The sequence below is a fragment of the Penicillium manginii genome, assembly GCF_028828005.1.
Source record: "Penicillium manginii strain IBT 31320 chromosome Unknown utg000001l:1.0-3466041.0:1.0-3467806.0, whole genome shotgun sequence".
Taxonomy (NCBI): Eukaryota; Fungi; Ascomycota; class Eurotiomycetes; order Eurotiales; family Aspergillaceae; genus Penicillium; species Penicillium manginii.
Genome location: NW_026643102.1, coordinates 361,509 through 385,899, shown reverse-complemented (window position 1 = coordinate 385,899; position 24,391 = coordinate 361,509). Strand labels below are relative to the sequence as shown.

At 49.6% G+C, this 24,391-nt stretch overlaps 8 protein-coding genes across 8 annotated transcripts; 4 read left to right on the top strand and 4 right to left on the bottom strand.

Annotated features, from left to right (window-relative positions):
• Positions 1–113: 113 nt before the first annotated feature.
• On the bottom strand, positions 114–824 carry N7533_000134 (WW domain protein; the record flags this gene model as incomplete). Its single annotated transcript, XM_057096784.1, has 2 exons — positions 114–232; positions 305–824. Coding segments are annotated over 2 exons (639 nt in total), but the record flags the coding sequence as incomplete, so codon positions are not given.
• Positions 825–2,146: 1,322 nt separating this feature from the next.
• On the bottom strand, positions 2,147–4,425 carry N7533_000133 (uncharacterized protein; the record flags this gene model as incomplete). The annotated part of the gene is made up of 2 exons (XM_057096783.1): positions 2,147–2,391; positions 2,475–4,425. The coding sequence occupies 2 exons, from the start codon at positions 4,423–4,425 to the stop codon at positions 2,147–2,149; spliced, it is 2,196 nt and encodes a 731-aa protein (XP_056965276.1).
• Positions 4,426–5,521: 1,096 nt separating this feature from the next.
• Positions 5,522–5,887, bottom strand: N7533_000132 (uncharacterized protein; the record flags this gene model as incomplete). Its single annotated transcript, XM_057096782.1, has 2 exons — positions 5,522–5,748; positions 5,827–5,887. 2 exons carry the CDS (start codon positions 5,885–5,887, stop codon positions 5,522–5,524), a joined length of 288 nt encoding a protein of 95 aa, XP_056965275.1.
• A 1,812-nt stretch (positions 5,888–7,699) lies between these two features.
• Positions 7,700–11,081, top strand: N7533_000131 (aromatic acid exporter family protein; the record flags this gene model as incomplete). The annotated part of the gene is made up of 7 exons (XM_057096781.1): positions 7,700–7,740; positions 7,793–7,894; positions 7,984–8,268; positions 8,331–9,547; positions 9,609–9,994; positions 10,061–10,959; positions 11,009–11,081. 7 exons carry the CDS (start codon positions 7,700–7,702, stop codon positions 11,079–11,081), a joined length of 3,003 nt encoding a protein of 1,000 aa, XP_056965274.1.
• Positions 11,082–11,326: 245 nt separating this feature from the next.
• N7533_000130 (magnesium transporter CorA family protein) lies at positions 11,327–12,526 on the bottom strand (the record flags this gene model as incomplete). Its single annotated transcript, XM_057096780.1, has 2 exons — positions 11,327–11,912; positions 11,970–12,526. 2 exons carry the CDS (start codon positions 12,524–12,526, stop codon positions 11,327–11,329), a joined length of 1,143 nt encoding a protein of 380 aa, XP_056965273.1.
• A 2,528-nt stretch (positions 12,527–15,054) lies between these two features.
• On the top strand, positions 15,055–17,426 carry N7533_000129 (anoctamin family protein; the record flags this gene model as incomplete). Its single annotated transcript, XM_057096779.1, has 4 exons — positions 15,055–15,145; positions 15,209–15,362; positions 15,438–16,603; positions 16,651–17,426. The coding sequence occupies 4 exons, from the start codon at positions 15,055–15,057 to the stop codon at positions 17,424–17,426; spliced, it is 2,187 nt and encodes a 728-aa protein (XP_056965272.1).
• A 441-nt stretch (positions 17,427–17,867) lies between these two features.
• N7533_000128 (NACHT and WD40 domain protein) lies at positions 17,868–21,968 on the top strand (the record flags this gene model as incomplete). Its single annotated transcript, XM_057096778.1, has 3 exons — positions 17,868–17,961; positions 18,016–19,592; positions 19,650–21,968. The coding sequence occupies 3 exons, from the start codon at positions 17,868–17,870 to the stop codon at positions 21,966–21,968; spliced, it is 3,990 nt and encodes a 1,329-aa protein (XP_056965271.1).
• Positions 21,969–22,649: 681 nt separating this feature from the next.
• On the top strand, positions 22,650–24,122 carry N7533_000127 (uncharacterized protein; the record flags this gene model as incomplete). Its single annotated transcript, XM_057096777.1, has 1 exon — positions 22,650–24,122. The coding sequence occupies one exon, from the start codon at positions 22,650–22,652 to the stop codon at positions 24,120–24,122; it is 1,473 nt and encodes a 490-aa protein (XP_056965270.1).
• Positions 24,123–24,391: the final 269 nt, after the last annotated feature.

Below are 24,391 nucleotides of genomic sequence, written 5' to 3'. Positions count from 1 at the left end.
CCTTTACAAAAATTATATTTGAAATAATTCGATTGAAATGAAGAAATTTCATGCTGATGCATTGCACTTAAAAGCAAATAGCTAATAATTCGAGTCTTTCATGCCTGAATCCCCTAATCATAATACTCCTCATCATACTCAGCCTGATCCTCCCTACCATCCTCATAAGCCTCCCTGCGCATCTCATTCTCCCGTTCCTCTTGTTCCTCACGATCAGAGGAGTCATCAGAGTCTAGGCATTGAAGTTAGCAAAAATATCCTTCAAACTCAATTAAGTATCTGGAAGGGGGGATGGGAAACATACTAGTCTCATGCTCAATCACTGCACCCGCAATACCACCAAGCGCCAAACCCGCCGCACCAGCCGCAAGATATTTGCCCATATTACTGGACTTCTTCTCCTCCTCCTGCGGGGCATAGCCGCCGCCACCGCTGTATCCGCGCTCATCGTAGCCAGACGGGGGAGGGCCGGGGGGGAGGCGCATAGTATCCGCCCTCTGGGGGTGGAACGCTTCGTGAGCCGTCGTAGTAGCCGCTTTGAGGGCCTTGGGGTGCAGAGGCTGGGAAGGGGGATTCCCATTGCGAGCGTCCGGTTGCTTCTTCGACCCAGAAGGCGCGGCGGGTTGAGGGTTCCCATTCTTGGTGCCAGCCTGGTGGTGCGGGTGGGGGTGGGTTTGGTGGGGGGCGGGCGCCGGGGGGGGAGGGGCGCTGTAGGGGCTTCGTTCGTAGGGGGGGGCGGTTGTCGTATTGGGGGGGGTTGTTGGTTGTAGGGGGGGGGGCTTGGTAAGGGCTTCCTTGAGGGGGTGGTGCTTGGTAGGGACTGCCCTGTGGGGGGCGGTTGTAGTCCTGGTAGTAGGACATTGTGAGGGTGAGGGTTGGAGGATGAGGGTAAATGGATGAGGAGGGGAGAGAGGAGGAGAGGAGGGAGGGAGGGAGGGGAGGGTTTATAAAAGGTGGTGGAGTTGGGGAGTGGGGTGTAGATGTTGCTAGTGTTTTGTTGGTAGTTGACTAGACAATATCAATATAAAAGACTAGACTAGGCTAGACTGGAACAGAGGAGGACGGATTGGTAAACTAAGGAGACTTTCATCCGGGCCACTCCGTTGACTCCACTCGTTTTTAGCGCCAGGGAAATGGTGGAGGTGAGAGTGGAGGTTAGGAATGGATGTTCAGGGCCAGGCAGATCCATTCGTGAGACAACTGCTGCTGCATGACAGAAAAGCAAAACAAACAGCTGGATGCGGGTGGTTGAGATGAGATGGAATCAAGTGAAACACGAAGAGCTGCGTGTTACCGTCGGCTGATATTGTCCTGGTCAATGTACACTGTGTATGTATAGATCAGATTGGTGTCAAAGCCCAAGGTACATGCGGGTATGGAGTATACGAAGCAGGAAGTCATAGATACAAACCCCTAATTGCAAACTGTGGTTGGCTCAAAGCTTGACGGCGGCTAATAAAGTGGCAGCCTGGAGATGGGACAAACCCTAACTCACCCCTATATACGATTAAATAACGCTACTGAGCCACACTGCGCCCCTATCATCTTCTATTATGATGAATAGTTAAAGGGGCTCCTCTTCAGGGGGAAGTATAGAGTACGGAGTACATAGGCTCTCTGTACTCCGTTCTTCTTACATACTGTACATAACCCCTCATGACAGAATGAACCCTGCCGAAGCGGAAATCCCGCAGCTCCACATCGGCTGTCAGGAGGCAGCAAGTCGAATCATTTCATGCCATGCCCCCCGTAGGCGGACCAGTCAAGACCGCTAGCGCATGTGCACAGCCACTGGCAGTGGCACACGTGGCGCAGTTACATTCGGAGATGGTTGGCATTGGCTTGGCCAGCATGTTGGGTCGTTGGGCGTGGAGGTGGAAGGTGGGCTGTTTTGAAGGCTGGACGAATTGAGTGGAGAGAATAGAGTACAGTGGAGGTGAGGTGGAGTTCGGGTTGAAGGATCAGGGCTACAGATAAGGAGAAGAGAGGAGGGGATTGTTACGGAGTCCAAGTCTGGCAAGTGTTCGGAAGATGTGATATGTATTGTCAAACTATCCGAATAAATAGCAATCGAGATCCAGCCAAGGAGCTACCATCTGCAAAATGCAAATGGCCTGCAGTTCAGCTCAGCTGAGTTCAACTAATCCTAAGCCCCCGCCCACGCGCTGGCATTGCTGTTATCGGGGTAGAAGAAGGCACCCAGCGCAATGATCACGTAGGCAGCGATCAACAGCGCACCCTCCAGGTAATTACTGCGACCATCCAGGACAAGGAAGTTCACCACAAACGCCGTGACAAACAGACACACCGTTTCGAAGAGGGTGAAGTAGAGCGACATGTCCTTGTCCATGCACCATCCGAGGATGACAACAAGCGGGGTGACAAATATAGCTAGGGCATTGATTAGCTCGTGTCCATAAAAGGGGATTCCCACATGATAAATAGGGAGGAGACTCGGCATTGCTAGAACTTACCAATTTGAATACTACTTCCAACAGAAACACCAATTGACAAATCCATCTTGTTCTTCGTCGCGACGGTGACCGCAGTAACGTGCTCGGCGGCATTTCCGACAATAGGGAGAATGATCAATCCAATAAACGCCTCACTGACAGGTGAACTGGCGATCATGTCCGGAATCGCGTCAACGAGGAATTCGGCGCAGACAGCAACCAGACCAGTTGAGAGAAGAAGCATAACCACCGCTGCAGTGCGAGACATTTCTGGCTCGATATCCTGCGGCGGTGAAGTGGGAGCGATGGGGTCCAGAGGGTCGGTAAGACGTGATGCGCCCCTAGCAAATTGCACCGCGTTTCCGACCGGTGGGTGTCGATTGACCCGCGCTGGGAGGGAGTTACTGCGTGCCATGGCCGGGCGAGCAGCGGCACTTCCCAGTTGAGGGGAGTTGGCCGGGCTCTGCGAACTGAAGACTGTGTTCGAAAGCAACGAAGGAATTGGTCCGAAGGGGGACCACTTGCGTTGAGCCTCATTCTCGCCTGCGCCTTCCATTCCTGCGAAGTTCGGAGTAGATTTGGCGCCCGACATCGAAGGACGCGGGGCCTGAACGTGCGCCGGGAGGATCTGCGGGTGTGCCTGAGCTTGAGCTTGAGCTGTTGCCACAGCCTTCTCGGCGCGCTTGGATCGGCGCTTCTTGCGTTCGCGACGACGATCCTTTTCGCTCTGCGCGGTGCCAATCTTGCTGAGAGCTTGGCCGAAATCACGAGAACGGAATTCAGACGAACCCTGAGCGTCAGCATCAGCATCATAATTGATTTCATCATCGACCGCAACACTGTTGGTGCTGCCGATTGAGTGGTCGACGGAGGCCTGGTTCTCGTTCACCATGACCCGCTTTTGGGTCGATTGGCGCGACACCGTACCCTTGGAGGTGGTGCTGGTACTGGATTTGCGGCGACGGCGGTTCTCAATTGCCTTCCGGATGCGCTTGGCGGTGGTCCAGGACGTGGTGGTATCGACGGACTCGTCACTGGAGCTGGATGATGAATCGGAGCTGTTCAGGAATTCGGCGAGAACACCGGGGTGCGACTCCTCATCAATGATGCGCTGGGGCACACTGGCATAAAGGTAGGAGTGCGATTTCAACTGGAACAGAATGTACAGAATGTAGACCAGCAGGAGAACCACGCTGGTACCACGGCTAACTTTGAGCGTTTGGCTGTCGGCAAAGGTGCTGTCGCTGAACGACGCGTGGAAAGCGGTTGGCAAGAGCAGCGACATGACGGACAGACTCAGCATACAAGCACTCATCTGGGTGACGGTGCTGTTGTACATCTGTTCCTGGAAGCGGAGACCACCGAAGAGGAAGGCCATTCCCATGATCAACAGCAGGTTAGCCAGGATGGATCCGAGCAGGGACGCCTGCACAATACGAATCTCATTCTTGACGAGTGCAATGATGAAGATGATCAGCTCGACGGCATTACCGAAGGTGACGTTGATCAAGGCGCCAATGGTATCACCAAGGCGACTGGCGACACTCTCCGTCGCGTGGCTCAGCAGACCTGCCAAGGGGATGATTGCGACGGCATTCATGGCGAAGACAATGGCCGGGCTGAGACCGGCAGCCTTGCAGGCGATGCCGATAGGAACAAAGACCAAGAGGACATTGACCCAGCTGTGAATGAGAGCATCCTTGGTGTGGTCGTAGAAGCGGATGCTGCCATTGCGCATGCGACGCAGCATGCTTAGTTGTTTCTTTTCATCGTCGGGCTCGGTGGGGCTTTCACCCTCGGCCTTGGCGACTGGGGGAGTCACTTCAGCATCGCGAGAGGTAGAGGAGGAGGAGATGGTATCGAGTTGAGGTTTGCTTGGGGTCCTTTGGATGGTAGGACCGCGAGATGATGCGTGAGCTTTCGCCCACGAGTTAATCCGGTCTGGAGGTGACAAGTTAGTGGAGGTGATCATAAGGAGATAAGGGTGGAGGTGAAGGTGGAGTTGAGCTAACTCACGCATGTATTTCTAGAACCAGTCACTGATTCAGGGTAGGCAGAAGCCTTGTGGTGGAAGATGGAGAGAAGAAGAAGAAGAGAAGGAGAGAAGTTGAGGAGATTAAGAGGAGTCACGAAAAGGAAGGAACAAGTCTTGGCAGCCGGACCAAAGATCGAAGATGAGGAAGGATCGACCTGACACTTTGGACACTTTAAGAAATCGCTCCTTCCCTTTGAACCCTCCACATTCCTGCCTCGTCAGCCATTCCCACCTGACGAAGTTCAGCCCTAACTGGAACTCCTAAATATGTCACTATGTCAACTTTACTTTTACTTTGTACCGACAATCCTGATGTCACTTCACCCAGAATGTGTACACGTACTCTCAAACATTGATTCTCCCGTAAACCTTGCACCTCCTATTCGATGATCGCCACGCCTCGCAGGGCGGCCCCACCCGCCTTTCATTATTGGTCCTCGCCAACAACGACCTGGCGAGAACGAATAAGACAATTGTCTAACCCTGCCCCCCGTAAGCCGTACGCCATATGGAGTAACCTGTACGTTTACGGACTAGATCAGATACGCTTGTACATGTGTACTCTACATGATGTCATGTCATACGGGTTTCGGGTGAGAATCAAGTGCGCAACCATTCCCTGTTCTAGCCATTCTATTTGTAGACTATGTGCGAGCGAATCGAATCACTATTCGCCTCGCCTCACTCCGGTCCAAGGTTACTCGTATCAGTTTCCCCAATCGGTATAACTGTGGCAGTGACTGTGGCTTGCACTGCCACGTCAACCGCTGCACTGCCAAGCGGAGCGGAGTCTTCCCACCAATTATTTCGGCGAATCTCCGTGCCGCTCCAGGTTAAGCTAAACCAAGCCAAGCCAAGCCGATTCTATTCTATTCCGCGATCCCAATGCTCTCCTCTTACTGTCGAACCTTCCAATTCACGTACCCTTTCGCCCCCGCTAATTGCCAAGATCCGCGTCATGCTCCGGTGAAAGCTCAACAGTTGAGGAGACGGGGCGGGAATGCCTTGGTCAGGCTCTAGGTGCACTATTGTGTCATTTTGAGTCCCGTCGCCCGACGCCGTCGTCTAGTGGTGACCATAAGCAATACTCGCATGAGTCAGATGTCGCCTCCAGGTAAATCAGGGATGATGCGAACATCTCTTGCTGCACTTTATCCAGGGTGAGCATGTTGGCTGGGCTTCGCAGCGTAGCTTCATCAAGCGTGTCGCGAATATTTGGCTCAAGCATTCCCATCATCAAGATGGTTGCGCTGCGCAGATCTGAGAAGTAGTTCTAGAAGTAAATATATTGGTAGCTGGTGAGTAACACTAGCTGCGAAAACTAGAACTTGAAGAGACTTCCTTGGTCCTCGCCTTCAAGTTCGGGTCGAGTCTGGTCCAAGTTGGCAGGGGGTACCATTTTCGGAGGAATAATATAAACCCCTCGCACTTGGCTATGATTTTCAGCGAGAAATTCTTGGCCATCCTCGGATGCCGTCGCGATCGCAGTATTCTTCCTACGCCAATGACTACCAGTAATCACGCATCGAGCGTGATCCCGCAGGACTAACGGCTTGGGTAAACGTGCAAATCTGCCCTCAGAATTGACCCGCTTCACATAATTCGCAGACCACACGGTGACTATCATATCCAGGTTAGCTGTATTTCAATGTGGTCGATAGCCTGAGAATGGTCCCTACACCGAAGAAGGATGCGATCGGCCAAGAACCCCGCAAAATCCTGCAGAGCCGCTTCACATCACCCCCTGTCACCTTGCAACTGGATGAAGCGGCGCTTGTTAAGCCGGTTTGTAGTTGTATGGTTTTGGCAGATGAATCGGTAGGTGTAAAACTGGAAGAACCTAAGAAAATGCTCTTGCAATATGATGTGGTCATAAAATGCTTGCACCAGTCTGGGGACGCTGTATCCCATCTGCACTTTTTCTGGAAATCGGGTCAGCATCTTTTCCATGAATGATTTGGGTTTGGGGTCATGCAAATTGTGGGGACCACGTTGCACACATCCTTGCTGTGAGGTGTTCAGTATCTCTTTTATGATTGATAACTCAGTTTATGCATATTAGCCTAAGCTTAATAGGGGCAGTAACTATGATATGAATTGATCGAGGCAGATATCAGGTTCTGGTTCTCTTGGAAAGAGAAGAAAGCAGGACATAAATATCCTGATATTCATTTACTTTTCGTTGGAGAATCTCTCCTGGTCATTTTGATTTCACTATTGCATTGTATGTCGTAGCAAACGAATTCATTTTCTTTCATGGACAACAGAGCATCTGTCTCAGTTCAGTGACAAATTGAAAACTTATTTGCTGTGCACCACAGTATTCTTCTCATCATCTCCCTATAATAAACACCATTCATATTCATTTCTTCGTCGCTTCTTCGCCAAAGAATGGCATCTCATCTATGTTGCCTGCGGGATGAGTCAACGACCAACCTTCAAGAGTTTATGGGTCAACTTGTGTGTAGTAAAATAATGTGAAAAGTATTATCCATGGATAAATACTAGTATTACCAGTAGTTTTATTATCATGATCCATCTTCAACTTGAAGTTCCAAGGTTCCAATTCGAGATTCAGATCATCGTACTCGGAGTCGTGCCTAGGCGCAGTGGGCAGGAAATATATCATAGACTCTGGGCACTAGAGAACAGAACCTCGGGACCCCACTCCAGGGCTGACAGGAATTCATATTTTAAAATCAGAACTTGAACTCGAAATAAATAATCGATTGCGACCTAGATATCTGCCCAATTCCCTAATGATTGAAGTTGCCCCGATGCTGTTGGAAATGCATCATTACACTTTTCACGTGACCGGGATCATTTACCGACATTTTGCCATTTCTCGTATCGCCGCTTCCATCCCCAAACTTGAAACTTGAAGCTCGACCAGAAGCCAAGGGCGAGAAGTTTGAAGCTATGGGTACAAGGTGTGGCTATCGATAAACCCACACCTAGAAGCTTGATGTGATCCACCCTCCACTAACGGCATTTCGCTCGGCACAATCGCGGATCCCTTCTCGGCAACCCGATATCCGCCGCATGCAGTTCGCGATCGCAACTTCGACCTTTCTTCATTTTTCACAGCGGCGAAATCTCACTGGGGCTCATCTCGACGGCCTACCTGAACTGTTTTTCCTTGGTCCACCAATCCATTTGAATGTCGTCAAGTTGAAATATAGCACACTGACAAGTGTGCGTAAACTTCGAAATGACGTTGAAAGAATCCCGGTCTCAGACCGGAAAAGAGAGGTACGCATACAATATCTGATGCATGGATACTGTGTCTGATACCCTCGAATAGATTGTCAACCCCTAAACGGCTGTGGAAATATCTCGATCTAGACTCGCATAGCGTACTCATGATGCTGAAGGGAGCATTGGCGCCGACTATTACCATTGCAATGTATGCTTACATCCAATGATCTCCGACTAAAGCATCACTACAAAGCTATGCTTACAGTTCAACTGCAATTGCTGAAACACCACATACAGATACCAGAGTACCGCAATTTCAAATATCACCACAACTATCGGTTACCTCTCGGCCTTGATCTCTGTCCTCTCACAGGGCCTTATGCCGCGCGCAAAGTTCATGAAGATCATGTTCTTCGATCTACTGTCCACATGCGTCTCCGCATCAATCTGCTGTCTCGCTGTATTCTGCGCCGTCAAGGCACGCGAGCATAATACGCCCCCCGATGCAAGCGAAGCGGTTCGAAATGGTTTTAGCAGCGATGCCTGCGCTGTCTCTGCGATCTGGCTAATTTTCATGATCTGGTATCTTCCCTCTTCCCAATGAATATCTCTAGCTCTTTGACATGCTAAGAATATTCTTCCAGGGCGGCAAATTCTTTACGCGCGCTCAAACCAATGGAGCTGCAGGATCCAATGGTTGCGTTTTCGATCTTCGCCTCCGTGACTGTCACTCGCGCTGGCATGTTTACGTCCCTCTCTGAAGGATTGGAGTTTATCTCTCAGCTTCTGAAGGGTTTCATGATCGGCTTTGCTATCGCGGCTGGGGTGTCACTGTTGATACTTCCCATCACTAGCCGCGGTAATGTCTTCCAAGACATGAAGCGGTATGTCGCGGCTGTGGAGGGGGTTCTTGATGCGCAGATCGCCTTCGACGAGGGTGGTGCTACGGGCGGGATCTTCGGAAGGGGGTTTCTGCGTCGGGCACGGACCGCGATGGGTCGTGATGGGGAGGAGGTTGAAAGTGAGAGTGACACAGATCTGCAGGACAGGATTAAGGATCTGCAGGGGTCAATGGCTAAACTCAATGGGATGCATACTACGCTGCATGCTGATCTGTTCTATTCGAAAGATGAGATCGCATGGGGAAAGCTGTCAGCGGACGATCTGAGTAGTATTGCCTCGTTGTTCCGGAGTCTCTTGCTTCCACTGGCTGGAATGTCGATGGTGCCGGAGATCCTGGAGTCGATTGTTAAGAATGAAGGTCTCGGCACGGCTGAGGGTGACGATCTAGGAGAGCTGGAGTCAGATTCGAGACAGGGGGATGTTCAGCGGGTTGTGGAGACGCATCATGCGCGGCTTGTTGAGGCGGCTGATTTGGTTCGTTGTGGATTGGCGCATTTTCTGTTTGCCTTGGAGCTTATTTCAGCTAAGCATTTGGATCGCTTGAAAAAGACACACCTTGCCAGGTACCACCATGACGAGGAAGCAAGGGGGGAAAGCTTGAATCCCGGCGATCAGGACTTTACGTCAATGTTTGAGAATCAGTTGCACGCTTATTACGCGCGAAGGAAGGACCTTCCCGAGGCACTTATGAGTCTTGAGGCATTTTCTGAGAAACATGATCGTGATGTTGATGGAGGGGCCCGTGGACATGGCGTGGCTGCAGATCCGCCTGTCTGCCAGGAGTTCTTTCTCACTCTCTATATGGCTCATCTCCAGGACGATCTCTTGACGGCAACCATGAAACTGGTTAATTTTGCTGACAGCAAGATTGCCGATGGCACAATGGCCCGGTCGAGATTGATATTCCCCAGGCAAAAGTCTATTCGCGACTGGTTGTCCTTGAGCCACGGCAAAGATAGTCAGTCCTTGCCTGAAGATGGGGGGGTCATCTGTGGACCCTGCGAATATTGATCGCACAGAGCGACAAACAAGATTTCCCGATCCGGAACATCTCCCGCCTGCAAATATGTGGGAGAAGGGTAGTACAATCTTGCGTGTGATTTCCCATGCGCTGAAATCTGACCAGAGCACCTTTGGCTTCCGCGTAGCCGCCGCCTCGTTCTCGGTCGGCATTCTCGCGTATCTGCATCAGACGCAAGACTTTTTCATTCGTCAGCGATGTATTTGGGCGATGATTGTCATTGTCATTGGTATGAACCCGACAAGTGGACAGACCATGTTTGGATTCGTAGCGCGCATTGTCGCAACGGTCATTTCGCTCGTATTAAGCCTGATCGTATGGTATATTGTTGATGGGAAAACGGCAGGAGTGATCGTTTTCCTCTACTTGGCAAATGTGTTCGAGGTAAGTTATGAATCTAAATTTTCAAGATTCCAACATGCCCAGGTGATATCATTCTAACAAGAACAGTATTACTTCTACGTCAAAGTACCGCAGTACTTTGGCCCGTCGGTTATTTCAATTGTCACCTTGAATGTCATCATTGGCTATGAGCTACAAGTCCGCAAACTCGGTATACAAGCTGCAGAGTCCAACGGTCAGCCATACTATCCCATCTATCTTTTTGGACCATACAAGCTGGCAGCTGTGGCCGCTGGATGTGCAATTTCCTTTTTCTGGGTTGTATTCCCATATCCCATCACAGCTAAGTCTCAGCTCCGTCATCTCCTCGGCCGAAGCATGTTCGTCTTGGCCAGATTCTACAGCTGCATGCACACAACTATCGAACTTTGGTTTGGTGGTGGACTAGGCAGCGCGGACGATGAAAGTTCCCCAGGTTATCAACTTCAAGCATCCCGACACAGAATATTTAAAGAGGAGATGATGCTACTCAACAGCCTTCGAATGCACAGTCATTTCAGTACATTCGAGCCCCCAATCGGAGGGAAATTCCCGAAGAAAGTCTACGACGATATAATTTCCGAGATCCAGCGCATCTTGACCAGTATGTCCTTGATGGCACACACGACACAATGCTTGGACGTACTTTCTATCGAATCCGAACATGCTGGTCATAAAAGCGATGGTCAATGGATGGCACGGTTGGCAGAAATTGCTCTAAAATCGGCGGATTTCAATTCCCATCGCATCACTTCCTTACTTTGCCTTCTCTCTGCTGCTATCACTAATTCCCAGCCCTTACCACCGTATCTTTCGACGCCGGACTCATTCCCTCTTGCGCGGCAAATGCAGAATATTGACGATGAGCTGTTGAGTATTCGACATATCGGAGATCCCTCGTTCTCGGCATTCGTTGCCCTGGAGGTATTGAGGTCTGTTGTGAGTTTCAGTTTGCAGGAGTTAATCGAGTAAGTTTAGTCTAACCAAATTGGCTTTGTGGAATGCTAACATAGTCAGTAATGTGCGAAAACTGGTCGGGGAGTTGGATTTTGATTTTCATATCCCTCAGATTCACCGCGACGCGGAATGATCGCAATTGTTGCAGCCCGGTATTTAAAACAAACAGCGGCACCACATGATGTCCAGAAACCTTGGAATTTGATCTAAGTATAATGAAAATCACTTGCATGCGTGGGATTAATGATAGAAAGACGAATCGTCATGATATCCACACTGCAAATTTCAATTTATTGGAAATGCAAAAGCGATCCTTTAGTAGTACTTGATCTATCTTCTATGACCTCTCACTTCGAAAACACCACCATCTACTTGCACCTACAACAACTTATACTTAGCAGCAACCCCCAAACAAATAACCATAAACGCAACAAAACATCCCACAATCCCAAAAAACCAAGTCAACCCACTATCCTCCTGACCAGGAACCTCAACATTCATCCCCCACAATCCCGTAACAAGATGACACGGCACAAAAACCGTCGCGATAAGCGTAACCTTACTCAGCGCCGAATTGATGGTCAAACTAATCCTCAAACTCGACGCACTAAGCTGCGCCAAACAATTCCCCTGACTCCGACCAATGATCTCATCAATATGTCCCAACGTCGACAACGTCGTGACGAGATGATCCTGTACGTCACCGAGGTAGAGGAGTAACTCGCCGCCCGGAAAGACGGGAGATCGATCGGGTGCTTCGCAGCGCTTCACGAAGCCGTTCAGTACGTCCACTTTGCTGTGTAGACAGCGGATGATGTGGGTGATTTTCTTGCGGAGGATGTCGACGGTTGGGATGAGGGATTTTACGTCGTCGATTCGGGCGATGAAGACTTGGTCTTCTATCGCTTCGGATTCGTGTTCTACGGAGCGGGTGTAGGGTTCGAAACTGTCGACTATGTCGTCGCTGTGTTGGTTGTTAGTTTTGCATTCGATGTATTAGCGGGGGGACTTGACTACTTACATCAGAGCGTAGCAGATCCAGTCACTTGACAATATCAGGGGATCGTGCATTTTGCGGATTCGCGAGCGAACTCGCTTGATATGATGGCATCCGCTTGGGGAGAAGGTCACAACGCCGTATTGGAAGACGAGAATGTACATCTCGGCTGGATGGGGGTATCCGGGTCTTTCCTCTTCTTCTTTTGCATTGTCGACTAGTGTCTGGAAGGAGATGAGGTAGTAGTTTTTGAACACCTCTACCTTCTCTCTCGGTTCACGGATGACGATATCCTCCACCGTGAGCGGGTGAATGGAAAGTGCCTGTGCTAGCTGGGATACATCTTCTTCCGATGCATCGCACACATCGATCCACCAGGTTGGTCTGGATGGGTCGGGACGTTGCTTCGTCTTCTCTTGGATGATGTGGTCGATTTCACCACCGGGGAAAAGCTCATCCCATGACGACCCTGTGCTGGTGTTTAGTGTGTCCGAGGAAAAGAAACTGAAGTGGTCGGGCTGCTGTGGCTTTTCGACTTGCGCCAGTTTTTCATGGACGGAGGAGGTGCTGTTTGCTGACATTTTGGCAGGTTTTCTGTTCGGCCATCGGTGGGCTTCTGTTGGCGCTGATTACGGCGCTGTTCCTCATGGGAGAGCTTAGCCCATAGTAATATGACGGGCTTCGCTGGTTGTTGTGTTGTGCCAGTGTGAATGCTGTGCACGTCTTCATCGGTATGTATAGCAGAGTTTGACTGAGACGCTGTGACCTGGGATGGAATAGAACAAAGTAGGATGAAATGAAATGCGGCGAATGAGTAATGATAACCAGGGTGAAAACTCGGGCTAATCTTAGCCCCCTTTCGCTCTGTGCTTTCCCCTTCTTCCATTTCTCCATGATCCATGTGCCCTCAGCCCTACCCGTCGACCCACTATGATGACGGTGGGTTGTGGTGGCCAATTGTGTCCAATTTTGACAGGATTGGGATCGGAAGGTCGGCACTGAAAACTTTTCCGCTGACTTGGCACTAGGCAGATGGATTCTGAAGTAGTAAACGAGAACGAAGTGCAGGGACCTTGGGAACAAGAGAGAGAGAGAGAGAGAGCATGTATAAAGCGCTGCGTTGGAAATTTTCTAGCTGGAGCGAATGAAATGCGTGGTGATTAGGCTGGTCAGCGGTATTTGTATAGTAGCAGTCGTTATGCCGTTATCCACATGATCCAACGCGACCATCGATCCCTCTTGAACATAATTGAGTGCTTTCATCCATCCAAGGAGAAGTGCACTCATCTGATGGTGCGTGGTAATTCCCGGAAGCCGCCGGCTCTAGCAAGGGGTGAGATTGGCACAACGAAGACAAGTGCATACGTCCGCATTATAGATACATTATTCACCCAGATATTAAGCAGCGGTCACGAACCACCTGCCGATTTCCCTGTCCAGATAGCATTGGAAATTGAAATTATGGGCTAGCAATGGAGTGACGCGCCGACGAATCATCCATTAAACTGGCAGCCCTGGAGTCACGGAGAGTTGCAGCGACTAGAATAAATCGCACCCAGAACGAAGCTTGAGAATTTTGAAGAGAAAAGCATGATCTTTGATACAAGTCAGCATAGCAAAATGAAATTGAAGTTTGCAGTGGTTATATACATACGATGATGTCCTACGTTCATTAGTAATTATCAATGCTATCCCCCCCGAATGGCCGTCAGGGATCTGCGAATCCGGGGATAAGCTAGGACGAAAAAGACGATGACAGCCAACAGTATGAGGAAAGTGGGTAGAAACATAAACGTGAAGAGGAGCACGCTGATTCCAAGGGTGGCATGCTTGCCGCGAAAAGCTGGGCGGGCCATGACGACTTGTGGGTGAGCTGGATGAGCAACAGGCTGTCTTTTGTGTGGGGTGCCCAGGTGGTGAATAAAAAGACTTGGCAGAATGTGATCGAGGGAATTGGGAGAATTGCGAGGGAATATTGGGGATAATGCCCAGTTGCCCGGTAATTGGAATTGAAGATGTCACCCCGGTCGCCGATCGGAGATCGCCTTGTATGATATACGGGGGTATACGGGGGTGGCTGCAGGGGAGAAGAAAGGGGAAGGGGAGGACGAATGAATGTGGGTGCCTGCGTTGATGAGTGGGCTATTTGTCTTGGCTGAGGTCGGAGGATAGTGGTCTTTAGTGAGTATCTCTAATTGCAATTGACATCTAGAATAGTTGAGTAGATGCTTAACAACTACTCTGAATAGTGCGTATATCTGATTTCCCTTCCCTTGCCATTCCTGCACCACATATCCCCATTCTTTTCGTGGACAAAAGACCCAACAGGCAGATGCGGAATCCCAATTGGGCTTGGCGCAGGCAGCAACTTTTCCTTTCAAATTGAATTAAATGAATTATGTGTGGTTGTTTTTCTTGTTTTCGAGACATTCCTGCTGGGACCCGTCGATTCCGTCAACTCCGTCTTGTACAAATTTCGTCACCTGGGTCAGGCTACGTTTGATGAAAATTCTAATTTGAATGCGGCAATTCGTGTGCCAGGTGTTCTTCCTCGTTTTCTGCCACTCAGGAGGCTCTCCACGGTGGGTCACGAGAGAGATTGTTCCACAATGATGCAAGCGAGAGAAGAGGGAGGAAGGGAATGATATGAGAGTGTCAATAATGAATAGAAATGGCATGAGTGACAATTCAGAGTCACTGTCATTATACAAAAAGTATTATCCTCAAAAGTGTCACTCAAAAATGTCTCATGCAATGCAGCCGATGCTTCTTCGCCTTGTAGGGCTGAGGTGGATCTATGACAACCACAACAAAGTACCAGAGTAAGCAGAAGCAGAATCGGCAGAATAGAATAGAATCGAGGATAATTCAAGCTCTAAAATAATAATCTGATTACGGTAACATTAATTGGATGATTATAATAATAGTAACAATATTAAATACCCCATAAATGCAAATAAGAATCCCCTTCCCCTTAAGCGCTGATCGATCGCTAGCGTCCCCCCCGCCGCCTTTTCTTTCTTTCCACGCCCGCCTTTTCTTTCCAACCTCACTTCTTCTCCCACTTCCCCCACACCGTCTTTTCGAAACCTTTTCTCCGCATGTCTCGATGTCTTGGCTCGCCGGGATCTCCCTTGAAAGTGCTGAAAATGATAACCTTGGTGTCGACTGGGTCCTGCAATATGAATTCGGTGACTTAGGTATGTCCGATAGCTATAGCTGTCCCCGCGGAGTTAAGCTCATATGCTAACCACCCACTGCAGAGCAATCGCAGGCCATCGCTGAGTTTCGCACTCTCATGGCCGATCTGACTGAAGCTGGTCTTCGTGTTCAAATCCGTCATGGCCATGGAAAAGCCCTCCTCGTCTGCATTCGTGTCCCGAGGGACCACCTCGGCACAATGGTGCAGCAGTCAAGGTATACATCTAGCTCAACATATTGCCTCATACCCCCAAGCCTACGTCATGAGAGCCATACTAATATGATTCACAGAGTCAAAGATTGGATGTACGCCATTACCCACAAACTTCCGTCAGCCACAGAAACTTCCGCAACCGCCGAAACCCCCGCCGAAGAAATCCGCTCCATATACCACGCCGTCACTTGGTCCAAAGAGTTGGGCGGCGCTGGAATCACACCCGAATTCGGCAAATGGGAACGCATCACCGCGTCATTCCCGCTACACGATAAGGACGCCTGCACAGAGTTGTTGAGGGCGTGGAGTAGGAAGACCGTCCTCACAATTCGGGATCTGGATACCATCCGCGCGCTCTTTGGTGAGAAGGTCGCCTTCTATTTCGCCTTCATCCAATGCTATTCTATTGCTTTGGTTATACCTGCCGCGATGGGCATTGTGGGTTGGTTATATTTCGGTCCTTATTCGATCATCTATGGGTCTGCGCTATGTGTGTGGTGCATCTGTTTTGTCGAGTACTGGAAAGTCCGCGAATTCGACCTCGCACATCGGTGGGGGGTGCGCGGTGTGGGTGTCCTCAAGGTGAATCGCCCGCAGTATAAATGGGAGAAGGAGATCAAGGATCCGATTACTGGCCAAGTAACGCGTGTCTTCCCTGGATGGAAGCAGTTTCTTCGTCAACTTTTGCTAATCCCGTTTGCCTCGGTCGCGGCGGTTGCGCTGGGAAGCTTGATTGTCGTGACTTTTGCTTCGGAGGTGTTCATCTCTGAGGTCTACGATGGGAAATTCCAGGGTTATCTAGAATTCGCGCCTACGATTATTTTCTCGCTATCGCTGCCATTTATCACTTCGCTGCTGACGAGCATTGCGACCCGCTTGACGGAGTACGAGAACTACCGCACGAGAGATCTTTATGATCTGGCCCAGACGCAGAAGACTTTCGTCATGAACTTTATCACTTCGTTCCTGCCGACTATCCTCACAGCCTACGTCTATGTTCCATTCGGAAAGACAATCGTACCCCATCTCGACATCATCAAGCGAGCGGGTTTGAATATTGAGATGGCGCACAAAGACTTCCAAGTTGATGGGTCTCGCTTCCAGCAAGAGGTCATCTACCTGTCAATGACAGCACAGATCTTCAGTTTCTGTGAGGAGATTATCCTCCCATACGTCAAACAGAAGCTCTACCAAAAGTGGCGCAATTACCAAGATCGCAAGGCTGGCTTGACTCGCCAGCGCAGTTTCTCCAAAGCAACCGATCTCCTCCTCCTGGACCCGCCCGGCGAGACTCCATTTTGCAACGACTCCGCGAAGAGGCCGACTCGGATGGCTACGAGGTCGAGGAAGACATCCTGGAGATGTGCGTTCAATTCGGATATCTCGCGCTATTCGGCGTTGCCTGGCCACTTGTCCCACTCGGTTTCTTGCTGAACAATTGGCTCGAACTACGCGGTGACTTTTTCAAACTCGCCCGCGAAAACCAACGACCACCACCTATCCGCGCGGACTCAATCGGTCCATCTCTGCTGGGGCTGGATTTCCTGGCTTGGATGGGAACGATCTCCACTGCGGCTATTGTCCACATTTACCGCGGTAACATGGAAGAGGTCCACCTCTCCTCTCTTCTTCTCACCGTCTTCATCGCCGAACAGGCCTACCTAGGCATCCGCTTTATCGCCGCCACAGCCATGCAGAAGATCTTCGCGGAAACATTGTACCAAGAAGAAATCTGCCGCCACGCCGTGCGGAAGGATTTCTACGAAATGAGTGCGGGCATTGCGTCGGGTCGTGCGGGTTCACCGGGTGATTCGCCCGGCCGTGTGCGACAACGTGTTCGCTTCCATGAGCGTGTTAACGTTTACGAGTCTGGGACTGATACGGGGCATTCGGATGGGTCTCCTTCTCCGACGACGGAGAAGGTCCAGGATGATGTTCTCAAGGGGTCGGATCGGGAGGCGGCGTTCTGGAATGCCCATTCTTACGACACGGCTGATGCGGGTGCGAAACTTATTCGGGCGCTGAGTGAGAACCCCATGGAGGAGAAGAGTGCGAAGAGGGCTTGATTTGCATTTTCGGTTGCTTTTGCATCAGCTAGCGTGATTTTCTAAAATGAATAGATTTTTTTCCTAAGTTCAATTCTCCGACTGTGGCCTACCCAGCGCGCATGACAAGCGCTGCAAGCGTACTTTAACCTCCCTACTTCCAAGGTTGACGCCATTCGATAATACGTTTTTGCGCGATGGATATCCACAACGATATCTGATTCGATGCCGGCTCGTGACACCCCGAAATGGATGTGGCGGCGAAGTTCCATCCTCCAATATGCATGCAGTAAGCACTGCGTGCCTTTCCAGTCTCTATCCAGCTGATATGTACATATACGAAGACACTAAACTCGATACGACTAGATCGAGAATTACCGCAAACGCCTCAGAGAAAGTTAGGGACCCGCGTTCCCACTCTCTCCCTCCTTGCCAACCTTAGGAAACCCAAGACTTCGAACGATGGGTCCCACCGTATCCTTTGGCGATCACAACTTCGGGCCGCAGGTCGGGATCAATAATGGGACTATCAATAACGAGTTTCATCATTCTCCCAGTAAGCTACATGTTATCCCTTCAAGTGACTACCGAGCTAACTGCGATATACTAGCCTTCGAGACACAGCTACCAATGGTACCCGAAGCTCTCTTCAACTCATTCCGAGACCAACATGAAAACGAATGTCTGGAAGGAACGCGAGTTGGTCTTCTTCGCCAGATCAGAGAATGGGCTTCCTCTCCCCGAAACTCGCCCAATGGCCAATGTATAGTATTTTGGTTAAATGGAATGGCCGGAACAGGGAAATCGACAATCTCTCGAAGTGTTGCAATGTATTTCAACGAAAGAAACGCATTGGGCGCCAGCTTCTTCTTCAAAAGAGGCGAGGGAGACAGAGGAAATGCCGGGAAGCTTATATCATCAATTGCACGACAATTCGCAATCAGCATCCCTCAACTGCACCCTCATATTGAACAAGCAGTTTCTGCTGACCCGGGCATTGCCATGAAGGGGATGAAAGAGCAGTTTAATAAACTGATCATTCACCCTCTTCTGAACTTATCATCTGAGCAGGCAGATGTTTCGCAGACAGTCGTCATATTAATCGATGCGCTGGACGAGTGCGACGGAGATGAAGATATAAGGCTCATACTCCACCTTTTACCCCAACTTCAACAGTCAAATCCACTGCATTTCCGGGTATTCATTACCAGCAGGCCAGAGCTTGAAATTCGTTTAGAGTTCTCCAGGCTTTCGAACCACCAGGACTTCATTCTGCATGAGATTGCCAAAGAAGTTATCGCAAAAGATCTATCACTATTCCTGAGCCACAGACTGTCCACAATCAGGTCAAATCGCTCCTTACCTGATAATTGGCCAGGCGATTCAACACTCGACCAATTCGTAAAACTATCCTCGCCGCTCTTCATATTCGCTGCTACCATTTGTCGCATGCTCGAAGATCGCTCCTTTGACCCTGCGGAAATCCTTGCCGACATACTATCGTCCTCAGACATTCTATCGAAACTGGATAGAACATATCTTCCGGTTCTCAAAAGGCAGTTTGGTAGCTCCGAAACCACGAAGCATCGAGAACGGGTAATTGCGAGATTTAAGCAGATCGTGGGTGCCATTGTGATTCTCGAGAAACCACTGCCGATCGCCTCGCTTTCCAAGCTTCTCGATACCACAGAGACGACGATCCAGAACACTTTAGACACTCTACACTCGGTTCTTAGTGTTCCAGATAAGAAACATTTCCCAGTGCGGCTATTCCATCTATCGTTCCGAGACTTCCTTCTTGATCCAGAAATACGGGAAAAAACTCCCCTGTATATTGATTCAAGAGTTGCAAATCGTCATCTGACCATTCAATGCATGTCATTATGTCGGAAACACCTCCAAAGGAATATTTGCCAATTGGCTGAAGATGGGACACCTCGTGTAGATCTCGATCTCGACACCCTATCTTATCATCTCCCTTCGGAGCTAGGCTATGCCTGCTGCTATTGGGTATATCATCTAGTATCATCTGCAGATTCATCAGGCGATCCTTTCTTCGAGAATCTTCTCAGGGAAGCAATTTCATTTCTTCAGAAACACCTCTTGCACTGGATGGAGGTTCTGAGCCTCTTAAGTCAAACTTCAGAGATTTTAAGGTCCATAGACCTTCTATTGGCAATTATATCAGTAAGTTGTACATACTATTATGTCAGATAGCAGAGACGATTAACATTAGGAATCTAGAATCGGAAGGATGACAGCTCCGACACGTTCGAGTTTCTTCACTATGCAAGACGCTTCATACTCAAAAACTTCCAGGTCGTCGATGCATTTCCTCTCCAACTCTACAGTTCTGTATTGGTATTTTCTCCCAGGAATGCAATCCGCAAAAAGCTTGAATTCAATCTTCCCCCGTGGCTATCCCAACTACCGGTGGTAGATGAAACTTGGAGTCCAGCGTTACAGACCCTCGAAGGCCATGAAAGTCAAGTTTTCGGAGTGACTTTCTCGCCTGACGGTCGGCACTTGGCTTCTGTTTCCGATTACTCAATACGAGTCTGGGACCCCACTACAGGCGACTTGGAATACAAGATCGAATTCGATGAAGAACTTAACACCAAACCCTCTGACAGCCCTGAGAGGAATCACTTCGAGCCGCTGGCCTTTTCCCCCAATGGCCGATTTCTGGCGTCTCTGTCTCTTCGTGGGAGACTGAGGGTCTGGGATAGGGCAATCAAAGCCTTGCGGGATGATGCTCAACTCAACCGCGCTGATATCCAAGCAGTAAAGTTTTCGCCTAGCAGCCAACAACTGGCGTTTGCGTCTGGCATGGGGGAGATGATCCTGTATGATCTCATAGATGGCACTGTGACGCATAATATGATCGGATATCGAAAGCCAGCCCTGGACAGGGTATTTTCTCCTGGTGGCTGTATTCTTGCGTCTGGATTTTCAGATGGTACGATTGAGCTCGCTGATCTCATGACGGGAGCAATCAATCACAAGTTCGAGGGTCATTCAGTGTTTCCAGTTGAGTCTCTACAAATATCGCCCAATGGAAAGCTTCTAGTGTCTTTTTCACCGCATCAAGGGAGGACTAGACTATGGGACGCCACGAGTGGCAGGCTAATTCACGAAATTGACACTGGTGTTCAGAAGCTAATGTCCCGCCGACTGGCTTTCTCTCCTGATAGCCAAGTACTGGCTCTTGTGGGGTATGACGGAATCAGCCTTTGGGATACTATGACGGGTAATCGCAAGATCTCATCCATACATATTAAGTTCCGTGAAAGACAGAGTGATATTCACGATGTTCGTGAGTTTGCCTTTACATCCGATAGCTCCATGCTGGTGGTGGCTTGGGCAAATAAGTTTATAACTGGCTGGGATTGCTCGACAGCAGTTCTAAAACTAAGTTATGAGACGCAACCAGACTTAATTTTGTCAGCAGCGCTAGCATCAGATGGCCAACAAATGCAAATGGCATCTGGTGGAGTTGATGGTATTTTACGCCTCTGGGATCTCGCCGCACTCACGGCTCTAGAAGTTGAGTCTAATGAGATTGAATCCATGTCGATGTCAGCCAATGGAAGGCTATTGGTATCAAAATATGTGGCAAAAACGATATATCCCCATTTCTTTCATCCTCCGAGTCCATTCAGATGTCCTCCACCATTAGGTGTCTGGGACACAACGACGGGCGTTTGCAAGCATATGCTTCAGGTTCATAGCAACGACTCGGAAAGGACATTTACGTCCAGAGGGAATCTTACAATACTAATTTCTGCAATCGCCTTCTCTCCTGACAATCAAATGATCGCGCTGATGAGCAATTACACGAACCGCACTGACACAATCCAAGATAAGATATCATTATGGAACACAAGAACAGGCACCCAGAAAGGCACACTCCACACAGCTCTGCCTAACGGGCAACAGCCCTTATCTTCATCCCCTTGCCTAGAATTTTCGCGAAGTGATCTATTGGCATGTGGTATGGATTACATAGTTATACTCTGGGATACGAAAACTGGCGCACAGTTAAAATATTGGCGGGTGGATCAGAAGGTTACTAAACTTGAGTTCTTCAACGGCGGGCCAAGCCTGGAAAGTAACTTGAATATTACTGGTCTCCGCAAATTTGGCCATGAAACACACCTGCGAACCAACTTCGGTGTGCTTGATTCAGGGAATGATACTTTCTGGAAAAATCCATTCCAAGTGAGACTGGTAGCTTTGGCTTTGCGGCGAAAGCGAAATCTTCGAAATGCATTTGGTTCCATGATGATTAGAACTGGTGAACGAGAGGAAAGGACAAGCCAGATGCCAATCACCTTGATGCAAGATGGAATTTCAGGTCAATCCAATACTCAAAACCAAGCTATCTCGCAGGTATCCCTGGAAACCAACAATCAGTGGATCACATTGAATGGCAAAAAGGCAATTTGGCTTCCTCCAGAGTTCCGGCCTTTGACATTTGAGGTTGGGATGCGTGACAATCATACCATAATTGCCTTGGGACTCAAATCTGGGGATGTCTGTTTTATTGGATTTCGCATGTAATGGGGTAACAAGTATTATTAACGAAAGCCATTCTCTCTCCTTGCCACACCAATCTTATTACTCAAGTTCATGCAACCCAATGACGTAGGAAAGCTCTAGTGCGCGGACAGTGTGCAAAAGCAATAGACCGGATACCAGGTAGTTCCTTCTAGCGGGCGTCAAAGGGACGAGTGAATCACGCGCTTTGATCTCTTTGTTTTTTTTTTTTTTGAATAGTTTATTATTAAATTTACTTCTCACAATTTGGCTGCCTGTAGTGAGTGGGTCATAGGTTGCGTAATGCAGAGAGCAGGTGTTCTCGCCTGTGTGTTCACCAGGATAGGTTAAAGCTTAACCAGCCAATACAGAAATAGAACAATCCGGCCTGCAATATCCTAGTAAGCACTAGATACATAGTATACAATAAGTAATACTATACTAGCATACTAGTAATATATGCCAAGCGTAGGGCTGAGGATCCACGGTCAGCCCTACGCCCCACACTTTCCTTCTCCGCCTTTTTTCCCCTTGCCAACCTTGGCTTCCTCTCTTCCTCTCTTTTTGTTTCCACTTTTCCACTCTTTCTTTCTCCTGTACCTCTCTTCACCTCCTCTTCACTCCTCTATTCCCCCCTCCCACCTACCTCCACCACCTGTCGGTCGTGAGACATGTGAACTGGTTCCATTCACGACCGACGACATCATGGCCACCCCCGGGGCCTCCTCCGACACCCTCATCGCCCCCTTGTCCTCACCGACTCACCCCCAATACCCCCCAAAAACACTTCAAAAAACACCGGAAATTCCCTCATCGACCTCACCTTCGGATCTCGAATTGTCCACCATAGCCCCCATTCCCAAACTCGCCCGCGAAGCCAGTGATATCACCTGGCAAGAATCCCTCGAATCTTCCAAAGACCAGGTCACCCTAATCCGGCGCCGCGGTCGGTTTCGCCTACTCCACCAGCAACAGTTTAAGAACAGCCTCCTTGCCAGCGTAGGATATCTCGAGCTTGCCAATGCCGGCGACTTTGCTGCGAATGTCTGGAATGAAATTCCGGTCCCGAAATTCGCCGCTGTCCTGATGGGTATTGGTGGTACGTTGGCGTTGGGAATGATCCTCGTGGCCATTCAGGATTTCAAATTGAGTTATCGCAATGTCAAGCTTCTCCAGGCGGAGCGGGTACACTTGACTCGACTTCAGCAATATCATTGCAAGAATGTGGAGATTACGAGGTTACTGGGGAGTCGGCTGGGTGTGATTTACAGGGAGATGGGCACTGAGGTCGTGGACCGCATTGTCATGGACGTTCTGATGGGTTTGGGGTCGATGCTGGTCGGTATCGGTACCCTGATGGCTATCGGTGGTGCTAATCCGAAGGTGTACAAAGCCAGTAACCTTCTCTCGGGCTATGTCGGCAATGGACTTGCGGCGTTGTTTGGAATAGCCAATGCTGTCTGGTCAGTGTGTTTGATTCGAAGATTCCATTTACATGACGCTGCTGTCAAGGCGAGTGAGCCCGATGATGAGATTCGGCGCCGACTGCATACCCGCTTTCGACGCTTTCATTGGCATGCGATCGTCAACGGACTTAATGGATTAGTTGCCGGTGCCGCGTCGATGGTCACTGCGGAGCGATGGTGGGGTTATGTTGTACTGATCCCTTGTATCATCTCCCTTGTTTTGTGCAACTATTTCTGGAGGAAAAAGCTCGGCTACGACCGTCCTATCTTGGATCACGCTTCTCTTGCCCGGATGCAGATGACACCCTTGCTAGAAGACTTGGAGTATGTCATAGCGATGCAGAAAGGTCTTGCTGCACCGGAAGATCCCATCTCCCAAACCATCGTCCAGCGAGACTCCTTTCCATCAATCTTGCAATTCATCGTGCGAAATCGAATGTTGGAGACATACTGCGACTCACTTTCCCGCGATAAAAAGACTCACTTCCTCCTCAACTCACTCCCCTCGCCGACCGATCAAATCGTTCTCAACCATGACGTTCTTCTTCAGTTATCTGTTCCCACTACCCACGCCCCGATCCTTCTCCGCCATGCACAAAAGTTCCTGCGGAACGAAGGCGTGCGCACTTTTACCCATCGCGAGCGCCACCTATTGGAGCTACTCGGCTACGCTGTCTGGCGGGATCAGACACCGGTCGTCGATGCTCGATAGGATGGATAGACTAATTTCATTGCGGTTTTCCACTGCCCAGGCGGCTGGTCGCCTGCCCTGCATTGCATGGTGTTTATTGTCATAGATGCTGGCCATTTTCAGTTCATACGATACACATGTGCATCTCGATTCGCGGTGTTATTGTCTAGCAAGTCTAATGTATCCGATGAAAGAATAGAACAAGGATCCCTCGATCAAATATTCACATTCTACTAGTATTTGATGCTTCGTCATATCTCGTAGCGATCTTCCGTAGACACCTGGCACTG